This window comes from Amblyomma mixtum, chromosome 10 (genome assembly GCF_055824585.1).
Source record: "Amblyomma mixtum isolate Tamu chromosome 10, ASM5582458v1, whole genome shotgun sequence".
NCBI classification, from domain to species: domain Eukaryota; kingdom Metazoa; phylum Arthropoda; class Arachnida; order Ixodida; family Ixodidae; genus Amblyomma; species Amblyomma mixtum.
The window spans coordinates 161,361,975-161,374,889 of record NC_143021.1 but is presented as its reverse complement, the minus strand read 5'-3'; the positions used below and the strand labels follow the sequence as shown (position 1 = coordinate 161,374,889).

Sequence of the window (12,915 nt, the reverse complement as noted above, 5' to 3'; positions counted from 1 at the left end):
GTCTGCGGGGGGGTTACTCTTGAAATCATATATATACCTTGTAGTTATTATTTAACCCTGAGAATGGTGCCTGTGAAGCTGGGCACAAATCTGCTAGCGATTGTGCATTACCGTCGCAAATCCGCTGTAGTTGGTGAACTCGCTCTCATCTGGACGAAGATGGCCACGCTTGCTTCATGACGTAATTACATCAAAAAACGACGCTCATAGGGCATGTAGAATTACGGCATGCATGAGCAAGTTTCAGACTGAGCATCCTGTATTTAAGTGGTTCTTATCAGTTCATGAGTTGTTTGGCTGTTTCTTTGAATGCGCCTGCCATTTTTATTCGAAATTTTCCAAGGGATTTGGATGAGCAGAGTAGCAGAAGTCAGGTGGTGGCGCGTGTCCATTCGCAGGCCGTCGCCTGGGCCTGTGGAGGATGACTACCGGAAGCTGTACGTCGGCACCGTCATGCCGGTGATATTGGCGCTAGACGCGTCGCGTCCAGTGCTACCGTCCAGCCCTAGCAACGGCCGAATGACGCCCAAACCCAGGTGGATATCTGACAACCCAAACAGGGAATGGTCCGGCGATGGTAAGAGCGCATGCTAATATTCCGCAGTGGTAGTTGTTTCCTGACGGAGGTTTCGTCGTCTAAACGGGGTTACAGCCGAATACTGGGTTGTCCGCCTGCCGAAATGTCGTCTTGCATTCGTACGGCTGGGCCACAAGGTTCAAATCTCGCCTGTTATTATCGCCCCGTGACTCGAGTGCCCTGGCCGCTCTCGTGGCCGATACCATGAGGTATGCGATTAGGACCACCTGAAGCCAAGCAACCGGCTCCTATCCGAACAAATACTGCCAGAGAATGATAAATTAGTGGCTCTGCCATGTTGTCGTCAGCGGTGCTCAGAGCACGGAGTAAAGACGGCCCTATGAAAACGCCCTTTCTCCTTAAAGGATCGCGTTAGGAACCTCATGAAACACACTCATCATGCAAAAATATTGTGAACTCGATATTCAGATCGAAAATAGATGGTAAATGAAATCGCCATTACAGTGTTCTTAAACCTATTGAGGCATGAACAATACGATAGTAATACAGACCTGTTCATTCTGTCCCTGGCAACAAACGTGCGCAGTGTAAGCCTGCAGGGTTTCGTTTCTTCTTCCTCGCTAATGTCAATTTGAGACTGCGCTAACGCAAAATCCTTCCTGCTAGTCTTGACCTTGCTCCCATTCCGCTATGTCTAGACAGCGCAAGGAACAGAAAGCTCCTCATTCGCCTCCATCCTCGGTAGTGAGAAACCAAGACGTGTCAGGGGGGTCACTTTAGTTCTCGCTGCTTGTACTGAGGGGCAACACGTGCACTTAACTCTACGAAGTGGTTCTACCGAGAGGATACCTTGCATTTGCATCGCCGAAGACGAAGTAAACACGGCTGGCTCCATATAGGCGCCAAGCCACCATCTCAAGAACTGAGACACTGGACTCGCACACATCACAGATCGTTGGCTGAACCTGCATTGAGTGCGGCACGTCCACTAAAATTTCGCACCGACTTTTTGTGCGAAACCACTACCTCGCGAAGTCTAACCGGCTCAACGAATATGTGTGAAGCCTGACCTTCGGGATGACCTTGACCAAACTTAGCAACGCAGAAATAAAATAAATACTATCGCGACTGGGTTCGTAAGCAGCAGCGGCGCAAATAGGTCAGCTTCGCTGGCCATTGCACGAGAGCACTATGCTATCGCCGCCGACGATCACGCCTCTCGTTAAACTGCGACACACTCTTAGGCTATGCATTACATATCATCGTCTTCATCAGCTAATAGTACTATCGAACTAATATTGTTGGCATACCTGCCGATTTCATTTCATTTATTGAAGCCTTAAGGGCCCGTAGGCATTACATAAAGCGTCGTCAACAACAGTGTGTAACAACATATTGATACCAGTTCAGCAATAAAAAAAACAAAAAGCGAATGGATCGAAAGGATCAAAATCAAGCAAAAAATCATCAGAAGAGAGAGTAGCACAACATCAGATTATTTGATAAGGGCACGTAAAACATGGGTGACTCGCTAGTTTAGTGTGAAAAATTTTTCGATCACTGCACGCAACAGTATTATCTGGCGGGGCACTCCATCGGGCCATTGCATCATAATGAATCATTCATCGCTGACGTGTGCACTTTCTTGAGAACTATGGGATGACTGTGGTTTGGTCGAGGGGATATTCATGATAGGGGATGTAGCATAGGATGCATGCTAATAGGGCGGTAGAAAAAATAAAGGAGGCATAGGCGTGATACGATGCGACGTGATTGGAGACATGGGAGAGAAAAGGGCTCGTTTTCGTGCAGTGCAACTAGTATCACGTGAGTACTCTGATGTGATAAATCTCTCAGCTTGGTTTTGAACGGCTTCTAATTCATTTGTAAGGCGTGCTTGTAAAGGGTGCCAGATGGATGGAGCGTATTCGAGCTTCAGGCGTACAATATGTCTCATAAGGAAGTTGTCCGATTTCCGGTGGTGCTGATTTTAGGTTCCGTCGTAGATAACCAAGGGTGCGTGAGTCCTAGGAGCATATTGAATTAATATGAGTGACCCATGATGAGGACGATGTCAGGTGAACCTCAAGGTATTTGTATCAGGAAGTTAGGGAATGGGAGTTGAATTAATTTAGTATGTACGATTAATAGAGGTTTGTTTACGAGAGACGGACATGAGCTGGCTTTACTTAGGTTAAATGTCATGCGCCATTTTCCACATCATGATTTCACACCGTGAATTGTGTCTACATGATTTTGTAGCGTAACGGTGTCTTCAGGGACATGTATGATGCTATAAACGACGCAGTCATCTGCGGAAAGTAAAAGTTTGGTTCTTGTGTTAGTTGGGAGATGATTTATGTAGGTTAAGAATAACAACGGTGATAATCCTGCGCCCTGAGGGACACCTGATGTGACGTCAGTATGCGATGAGCTACAACAGTTGGCGAATGTAAATTGCACGCACCTTTTCAGAAAGTGCTCGAGCCAGATGAGTAATGTTAGCGATATTCAGTTTGGCTACCAGATGATTATGCGGAAAGCGGTCGAAAGCCTTTCAAAAATCGAGAAGTATGGCATCAATTTGTAAGCGATTGTTCATGTACTGAATTCGTTATTCAAATCGGTGAGCTGTGTTTCGTATGATAGTAGCTTTCGAAAGCCATGTTGGTGCGGGTAAAAGCAGTTCAGTGATTCAGTTTGAGTGATTGAATATGATGCTATTACGTCCTCAAGGAGTTTGGACGGGATGCTGGTGAGCGAAATTAGTAGATAGCTGTTTGATTTTGGCCGGTCTCCTGGTTTCTAAATAGGCAATCTTGCTTTTTCCGATCGTTAACGACTTCGCCGCTACTGAGAGACTATAAGAACAACATGTATAGTATTTTACTTGATATTGCGATAGTATAGTTAACATTTTGGTGCTAATTTGGTCACATGACGACGATATATAGTGGGAGTTAATTAAGTTGGCGATTCCATCAGCATTAATTTCTATTTTTGGTATTGAGGTCCCTGCAAAGTCATGCATGGAAGGGACATCAGCGTTAGTGGCTGAGAACACTGAGTAAAAACACTTGTTAAGAGCAGTCGAGATTTTTTCGACCTCGGCCGGTTAGTCATCATCTCCTGAGAGTTCGAGTCGGCTAATACGCCATTTCGGGGAGAGGGGTTAGGGTTTGACTGTAATAGGGTCTTTAGGGTTTGACTGTAATATTGATAGGAGATCAGTAAAGGGAGTAATTACTCATTGGCATCCACCCGAGCGCAGCCATACGGCTACAAAGCCGTATGGCTGCGCTCGGGTGGATGCCAATGAGTAATTACTCCCTTATTACAAATCCACTCCACCTTGGGGGATTCCCCTAAACATTTGACCAACATATGACCGATAGGAGATCGGAAGGGAAAAAAATTCCTTCTGAGGCCTTCAATTCTTGAACATAATGATTTGCACTAAAGCGGTATCGCTCCCATGCGTTGCGGCTATTTACTAGTTTAGCGTGTCTGTAGTGCCACTTTTTCTTGTTAAGGATTCTTTTATGATGGTTATTGAACCATTTGTTGTTTAAATAAGTTATTATTAGGACGGTGGGAATGTATGAAGCTTTTAAATTTAGCGTCGTGTTTTTATAAACTTCCCAATTGGTGTTGACAGAGGGAGATGAATATAGAGTACTAAAATATTCGTAAATCTGTTCAAGTTCACGCTTAATTGCTTCAATGTTCGCCCTCTTATAATCAGTGATTAGCTATTGGGTAGGGGGTCTCTTTTTGATCGGTAATGATACGCATATATGAAGGAGGCTATGATCGCTGAAGCCTGGTAATATGTTTATTCTTTTAATGTCGTCTGGATTGCATGTCAGTAAACGACACAGTGTATTGTCACCTCTTGTAGGGCATGTTATTACCTCATGTAAGGTGAAATCTAGAACTAAATCAAGCAACTGTTTTGCTTCGTTTGATTGTGAGGTTCTGATAGCAGAGGCCAGTTGATGGTGGCATAGTTGCTATCCCAAAAGAAAAATGGGTGCGTTGGGCAGCGTCCGCCGAAATCATTTCAATGAAAGGGGAAGGGAATTTCACTATGATGGGCTGTTTCCAGGAGGGCGGCAGAAGGTACCCAAACTGTTTTGATACCTGTACATCGTACGCACACCCACGTCAGTCCTATGATGTCGTCATGGAAAATGAGCGGTGATGATTGTGCTTTTCACGGCTAGAAGTACTCCTCCTCTTCTTTTTCCCAGTCTATCTCGACGATAGAGTGTTAAGTTAACGTTCGAGGGAAAAATTTCGTGGTCGTATATGTCCCGGTGTAACCATGTTTAAGTCAGTAAAATTATGTCTGTATTACTGTCCTCGATAAAGCACAGAAGTTCTTCACGTTTTGGCATTACACTTCGTATGTTAGTAAACTTGGCTTTAAGTTCAGAAAAGAACGCGACTGAATGCTAAAGGGATGGTTTGGTTGGTTGGTTTATGGGGTTTAACATCCCAAAGCTATGAGAGACGCCGTAGTGGAGGGCTCCGGAAATTTCGACCACCTGGGGTTGTTTAACGTGCACTGACATCGCACAGTACACGGGCCTCTAGAATTTCGCCTCGAAAGAAATTCAACCACTGCGGCCGGGAGCGAACCCGCGTCTTTCGGGTCAGCAGCCGAGCACCATAACCACTAGGGGAGCCAGGGTGGGTGGTGTGGCAGTGCGTCACTTAGCATTGTCATGGATGCTTTCAGGTGCTGCGGTTAAGTGCCATGTGGGGCGAGGTATGCTGTGTTCATTGACACTATCGCATGCGGGTTGATAAATGTGGCATTTGCTTCCTACGTACAATTTATCAAAGCTGAGCTTAAATGCACATTTGAGCAGCCGGATGAAAGCCAGCACTTTTGAGCTTGCAAATCGTGTGGGAGAGGCGAAGACCTCTCTAATCGCAATATCGCTGTCTTGAATCTTACACCCGCAACCCAGTATGCTTTCTTTAGTCTTAAAATGAGCGAATTTTACGATTAAAGGGCCCTTTTTTGATGTTGGGAAGTTACGAAGGTGGTGTGCATGCTCTAAAGATGAAGGATCAAGATTTAGGTCTTGATTGTTTTCGCAGAGCGACAGAACTTTTGCCTCGGATTCTTTCCATTGATCATTGAAGGAATCGTTGATCCCAAAGAATGAACGCTTGCGGCTTTCAAGGCTGCGGTTTCCCTTTGCAGGTAATGCGGCACTCCTGCGTTGAATACATTGCCCAAGACACTTTGTTTACCTACACCCAAATTATTTGTCCTATTTAAGAAGTCACGTTTCCGCTTTTCTTGCGCATTTAAAATCGACCTAATTTGCTGAAGTTTAGTGCGAGTCGCTTCGAGGTTGGTGTCTAAGCGCTTGATGGCTCCCTGGATTTCATTGTTGTCGCAATTGAAAGGAGGTCCAGTGAGCGGAATTATCAGCTGAATATTATATACAAAGTGAACATTAAGAGGGTTTCAAATTGGGCTAGTTGGTAGTTATATAAAAAGATATAAAAAAGTGATATTTTCCACCATTGATGGTTTTACTGTAATTAAAGAAGTTAGCTCAAAAATACAGAGAAATGAAAAGAGAGGAGACGCACGCGACGTTTAACAAGGGCTACTACCATCTGTTATGTTGAGTATAAGGCCGGTAATATAAAGTAAAATAGCATGGGCCAGGACAGTGGGTAGTATACGCACTCACATCAGGCAACCACAGTTTGGTATGGCAAAAAAATTGGCTGTGGCTTAGCTAAGGTTAAGCCTGAATAAGCGAAAAGCTCTCGCTGCTTTTCTGCCAACTCCCAAGCTACCACTTCTGGATCGGTGTTTCTGCGCAGTCCGACTGTTGCTTCTTCTCCTGCGCCTGTTCTATGGGCAAGCGCGCTTTATATACCCCTTCTTTCAAATGTGTACTGCGCACGGCTGCGGCGGAAGGTCAAACGGTGCGAGGATGGCCGCCTCTTCTATGGCCGCCGCCGCCGCTCACGGGTTCTCGCAACGCCTTGCGGAAGAACCTTCTCTTGGGACGGCGGCGGTGAAGGGTAAAATGGTGGCGAGGAGGAGAAGCGGCGACGCTCAGACGACGGAGTCAGCGCGCGGCGGCGACGACGGCTGCGGCAGCAGCGGTCACCTGCGCTCTGCGTGACGTCGCTCGGTTTCGCGCATGCGCAGCTGTGGCTAAAATATATCACTGGGCACGCCAGACCCGGTTTTGACGGCCCACTCACCATCGCAATCTGCAAGGAAGTATCACTCGTGCAGAGTTTATTGACATGGAATGCCTCTGGATGAAGCCGAGCTTTTACATCGATGCCCTTGCCCATAATCTTGTTGTTTTTGAATCGAGCCTTACACGTGCTTGCTGACACAAGAAGAAATATGCAGAGCAAGGTTCGAGGCTGTGTCGTTATTTTCTCCTTTTTTTCCGTTCTACCAGAGCCGATCATTGATGCATCGGCCAGTGTGGCCCACATATGAAAGCGCGATTGAAAGGGGGACACTGCAAACCACTCCTGTCTCACCGTTGACAGAGGAGTGCCATGTCTATTCTTGCAGCCCCCTTTGGTACCGCCAGAGAGGCGACAACAAAGCTCTAAAAGCTTGCTGGGTGCTCCAAAGACAAAAGGTACGTGGCGCCTGCCGGCCACATTTTGCAGGCTATGCGACACCTGGTGCGCATATGGACCACCACTGGCTTTGATGAAAAGGGGGTCGTCGTTTTTTGGCGCCTTATTGTTTTTGCAGGAAGGTTTCAGCGACTGCTGTGACCCGTCCAGGAAAGCTTGCCATCAATGGACGGGAAACATTTTCCATGCTATCCTGCATTCTATAAGAATATGATTTTTAAAGAGAAAATTCTACACAAAAAGAAGCAATGCCTCTTTTCAATACCTTCAAGTAGACATAGGGTCTACACATAGAAAATATGCTTGCTACAGTGTATAAGCTTGAGATCTAAGAAGCGTAATTACTGATTGTCAGAAAGTTCATGGGTAAAAACCTACCCTCGTCCTTGTTGATTAGAAGTTTTTAAACTAGTAAGCAAACTTGGTCAAGCGATGTAAAGGCCCCCACCCTTCAAAAGATTAAAAAGTATCAGCATATCTAAAAAGCTTTTAAATCGTTACCCTACCGAAAAGTTTGCTCAAAATGATTGGTCATAACATAAAATGGGTGCAAAGCAGGAGCCAATGCATATTTCTTTGAGGTGAAGAAAACTGGTTGTCGTGTAGGTTAAAAGCGACGGCAGGCGGTGATCTCGACGGTTAAAAAAATTATCCGTGGAAAAGCCAGCCATGTTCTGGAACGCTATTGCCCCGAGCTCTTTTACAGATGCCAAAAACTCATCTTGTGGGAATGATTAAAATAAATCTTGAATATACACGGAAAAGGCTGGGCCTATTTTCTAGAAACTGGGTAACGTCTGCTGATTTCCTTGACAAGAAGAGATCACTGTTAGGCAAGTGTTCCAGCTTACTATGCAGAACACAGCTGACATTATGTTGCCATCATCCCTACTTGCGCACAATAGCCCTGGACGGCATATGAGGCTTGTGTGTTTTAGTCGAAAAAAAGAGATTTCCTAGTGGGGGCACCAAGAGCATTCGCCAATGACGTGAGAAGCAAGCGGATATATAGTTGTTTACACTGACTTCACTTCCTTTGACGGCAAAAACACTAATTCAAAATTAATTCACTGAATCTTTTCTTCAAAAATCGTGCCCTCTTAGAAAGCAAGATTGCCAAAACAATCAGGTTTTCCATCTCATGACGAAATGCTTCCCTGGACTGGTCATATTGTCACGTAGTGGTGACGCGAGTCAGGAGCGCATGCAAACAGCGAAAATGAATTCTAAACAAAACTCTTTATTTGCGCGGACTTGCGCCCGCAAAGAACTGAATGAGTGGGCGGTGTAGCAACGGGCGTGCTCGATGGTCGTCGAACACAACGTCCTCTGCTCTCGGCTTTGCTCAATTTGAAGCTTACAGCATCGGGTTTCTTCAGTGCGTTGAAGGTATGCGGCGATTTCGACGTTATCTCCTCATCCCATTTAAAGGGTACGTCTGCCTTTGTCAGATTGGTCAGATGCTCGGCGGTGCGCGAAAAGTTCCTGACGAATCGTCCGTAATACGCGCACAGTCCGAGGAATCTGCGCAAATCTTTCATATCGACCAGAGGTCGAAACAGTGCGATAGCGGCTGTTTCCTGCGAGTCTGGGCGTACTCCCTCCTTGGTAACAATGTAGCCTAGAAATAGCAGCTCTTCATAAGGAAAGTGGCACTTCTCTGCTTTCAAGGTTAGGCCGGAAGATTTTATTGCTTCTAGTACTGTTCGAAGCCTTTTTAGGCGCTCTTTAAAGTTCGAGGCAAAGACAACGATGTATTATAGATATAGTAGACAAAAAAGCTACTTAACGCCTGCCGAGATTGTAATTATTACGCGCTGAAACGTCGCTGGTGTGGAACAGAGACCGAATGGCACCACCTTCAACTCGAAGAGGCCATCCGGAGTGATTAATGCTGTTTTCGCACGATCTCTTTCGTCGACCTCAATTTGCCAGTAGCCGCTGTTGAGGTCCATCGTTGAGAAGTACTTGGCGTTACAGAGCCGGTCCAGAGTCATCAATGCGCGGGACGGGATAGACGTCTTTCTATGTTATGTTGTTCAAGCGGCGGTAATCAACGCAGAATGAAAGTGCGCCGTCTTTTTTCCTGACTAGAACAACCAGTCACGCCCAGGGGCTCTTTGAAGTGTAGTAAAATGGCAGTTTGGGCGAGTTGGTTAAGCATCTTGTAATAAAAACAGCGCAAGGACACGGACGAGAACGGAGAGTAGACACACACGGCGCTGATCAGCGCCGTGTGTGTCTACTCTCCGTTCTCGTCCGTGTCCTTGCGCTGTTTTTATTACAAGATGCTCTTTGAAGGCTCGATGACGTCGTCGCGAAGCATTTCTTCCAGTTCGTCCCTGATGGCTTGTCGTTCTCGCGACGACACACAATACTTTGGCGGAGATCTTGGGCATTCTTGTCGGTTAAAATGCGATCCTTGGCAGTCCGCGTTTGTCGGACCTTCGGCGATGACAAGAAACACTCGCTGTAGCTTCGAAGCAAATTGCGGATCTGGTCTTGACTGTTCCGCGGCAGGGCTGGGTTGATATTTAAAGCGAGCAAGTTCTCTTGGTCAGGCGAATCTTCTATCGAAGGGTCGGAGAGGGCAAAGTCTCGTACGTCGGGTATTTCGTCGAGGAATTCAATCGTCGATCCTCTATTAACATGCTGGTATTCTTCGCTGAAGTTGGTCAGCAGTACTTCGGCTTGTCCTTTGCAGAAATGTGTGATGTCTGTCGCGATGCCGATTCTTTGGTCGAGAAGCAACTGCATGTGCCCGCCGCGATAATTGCTTCAGTGTTATTACCTTCCGTAGCCTCTACGGTGACGATGACGCTTGAGCGGGGTGGGACACTCACTTGCTCCTCCAGGACACTAAGTGCAACGTGATGTTCCGGAGTTCTCATCGACGGGATTAGTGCACTGCACGGGCTCGGGCCAGCCCGAAAGCCCGGGCCCGGCCCGGCCCGCGGGCCGGGCAGGGCCGGGACGTGATTTATATTGCCGGGCCTGGGCCGGGCTCGGGCCTGAAGTTGCGGGCCCGGGCCGGGCTCGTGCTTAAAGCTGCGGGCCCGAGTCGGGCTTGGGTCCGTACAGAAACGGCTGGTGTCCGACTTTTCATTCGCTATTGCAGAGTGAAGTGAACAACTGCGGCATTGAAGCAGCGACACGGATGAGCTATGGGTTATAGTACGCGCCGAGAAAAAAAAACTAAGCTTTATTCATTCACTTATTTATTTCCTTATTTCCACGCCGCGGTGCAGAACGAGTAAAATTCAACCGGCCTTAATTGGCCATTGATCGTTCGTCATCCCAAAACATACCTATACACTACTAGAAATGCATTCGGGAAGAACATATCAGTTTAGGACGCTTATAGTCTAAGCACATACCGTGAAACACTCAAGCCTTTTAGCTTTTCGTTTCTGCTGAAAGGCGAGCAGTTCGGCTATGAGGTCAACCTATGAGATAGCGTTCACTAAAAGAAATGTCATCCCACTGCTTGCTAGGCAGCTTTAATATTTATACTTCGCGGGCGGCAGAATATAACTGATTAAAATCATGGGGGAACGCAAAGTAGACTACTAAGAGTGTATGCGGCCCTTTTTATTTAGCTCTCGGTACTTCAGAGTTTATCTTTGCCCACCTACACGAGATCACTGTCCAAAAGACGGGCCTGGCGAGCGCTACTCTTCATCTCTTCCTTCTGGGTTAAAAAGAAGCAACTTTCTGAAAGCGAAACTGCGGTTTCAGAACCTTTGTCGGCCAGTTTCTTATCGGTGTAGTAGCGGTCTACTTGCTCAGAGTCAGCAGTATACCTGAAGCGTTACTGTGAAACGGGCCGGGCCGGGCCCGGGCTGGGCTTCACACCGGGATTCACGGGCCGGGCTCGCTAGAGCGATAATTTAGCGGGCCCGGGCCGGGCCCGGGCTTGAAGCCGCGGGCCTGGGCCGGGCTCGGGCTTCAGGTCTCGGGCCCGGGCCGGGCTCGGGCCTCAGATTGAGGCCCGTACAGTGCTCTAGACGGGATGGCCACGTTCGTGGAAAGTGTGATCAGCTTGGATCGCAGGTTCATGATCACCTGATGCTTACTAATGGAATCCATGTACAAGATCACTTCGCGGGAACATTGTCGTAGCACTACGAAGATCGAGGGATAGGTAGGTCCCTTGAGAGTCACTCGCGCTGTGCATCGTCCTGATGGCGTAATGAGGTGGCCCCCTGCGGTGCGAATTTGTGGGCCGTCCCAAGCGGTCGTTAGTTTCCTCAGCTGCGCAGCGAATGGTCCCGAATAATCGGCTCCTGTGTGGACTAGAGCGGTGACTTCCAGGCCGTCGATAACCACTTCTAAGTCGGACGTCCTGATTCTTGCGTTGCACTTCGCCCTTGGCGTCGGGTCTCGGCTTCCTTGTATACGCGAATTGTAGGCAGGGCGTGTCGTCGAAGGTTTTCTGGGTGGTGGCGTCGTTTTCAAGTCCGCATTGTGGTCGAGGGTGTTATTGTATATGGCGTCGGCCTGTTCGGGGCGGCGTCTTGATTCGGTAGGTCGTGGGAGTATCTTGGGTGTTTAGCTCGTGAGCAACCTCACCTACAGAGGTTGCTGTCTTTAGCTTCCCTTCTTCACACCGCGTCCGAGTTGTGGATACAGGTGAGCCTCTACTACGACATTTTACGCGGTGCCATTTACTCCAGTTTCCCGGAAAAAATTGCTGAGGCCAAGCTGCGTTCATCTAGCAGGCTTGCCGGCCAGGCGACGGAATTCTGGTGGCGGTGGATCTTGCTCCACCTACCCAAGTTCCCCAAGAATCCTGTAGAGAAGGCAGGACTGAAGACACTTGACGGAGTACACCTCACGGACCAGGTGAAATGTTTCATCGAAAAGGGACACAAGTACAGTAAGGAACCAAGAACCAGTGCCCCTCAGCTCCTGTCGTTGAACAGGCGCTTAGCTTCCAGAGCAGAATCCGAAGACCGAGAACGATGCCTTCTCGACGGTGTGGACAGCCTCTCTAGAACTTTCAAAGAACGCGATGCGGCGTAAGGACTCGGTGCGTGATGTTGTGGCTTATTTCAAAGATAATTCCCTTCGAACCCTGCAGAGTGATAAGGAAGGAGGCTTCGTTGTCCTCACTGCGGGGATGTACAACGAGAAAGCCATGCGGGCTGTCAAGAAGAACTTCATTGCCACGAAACTAAAGCCTGCAAAGGTAAAGACCGCAGCTGTTTACCTGTGTACCAAATTGGAGTTGAATTAGCTTGCAAAAAGCATAGCGGATTGCAATGAGAATAGCCTTAAAATTTTTTTCACTGCTAAGACCCATAAACCGGGAATACCTTTCAGGAGTATCGTGAGTGAACGATACACTTGGCAGCAAATGCTGAGCCGGTACCTCCTAAGAAACTTGAACCCACTCTGTCCCAAAGATCCTCTTGAGACCAGGAATTCACATGTCATAGCAAGTTTTCTACAAGACAACCGTTCAATTGGTAGAATGTTCTCCATAGATGTTGAAGATCTTTATTATTCTATTCCCCACGAAGAATTGTTTACCTCTGTTCTTAAGTGCATTGAAGAGAATGGCCTGATAGCTTTTCAGAATGCAGCTGGCATAACTGTTGAAAGCTTCACGTCACTTCTCGAATTTTATCTGGGTGCAACGGTTGTTAATTTCGAAAGGAGGGCGTTTCTGCAAGAGAGTGGCATATGTATTGGGTCATGTGTGGCGCCTGTGTTGTGCAAAATATTTC

At 47.4% G+C, this 12,915-nt stretch overlaps 1 protein-coding gene across 1 annotated transcript in view; it reads left to right on the top strand.

Moving 5' to 3' along the window:
- Window positions 1–12,915, top strand: part of LOC149327536 (beta-mannosidase-like) — a 201,024-nt gene that overhangs the window by 101,356 nt on the left and 86,753 nt on the right. The window contains exon 11 of the mRNA XM_089562649.1: window positions 399–577. Within this exon, the coding sequence (XP_089418775.1) occupies window positions 399–577 (179 nt within the window). The remainder of the gene's footprint in view (window positions 1–398; window positions 578–12,915) is intronic.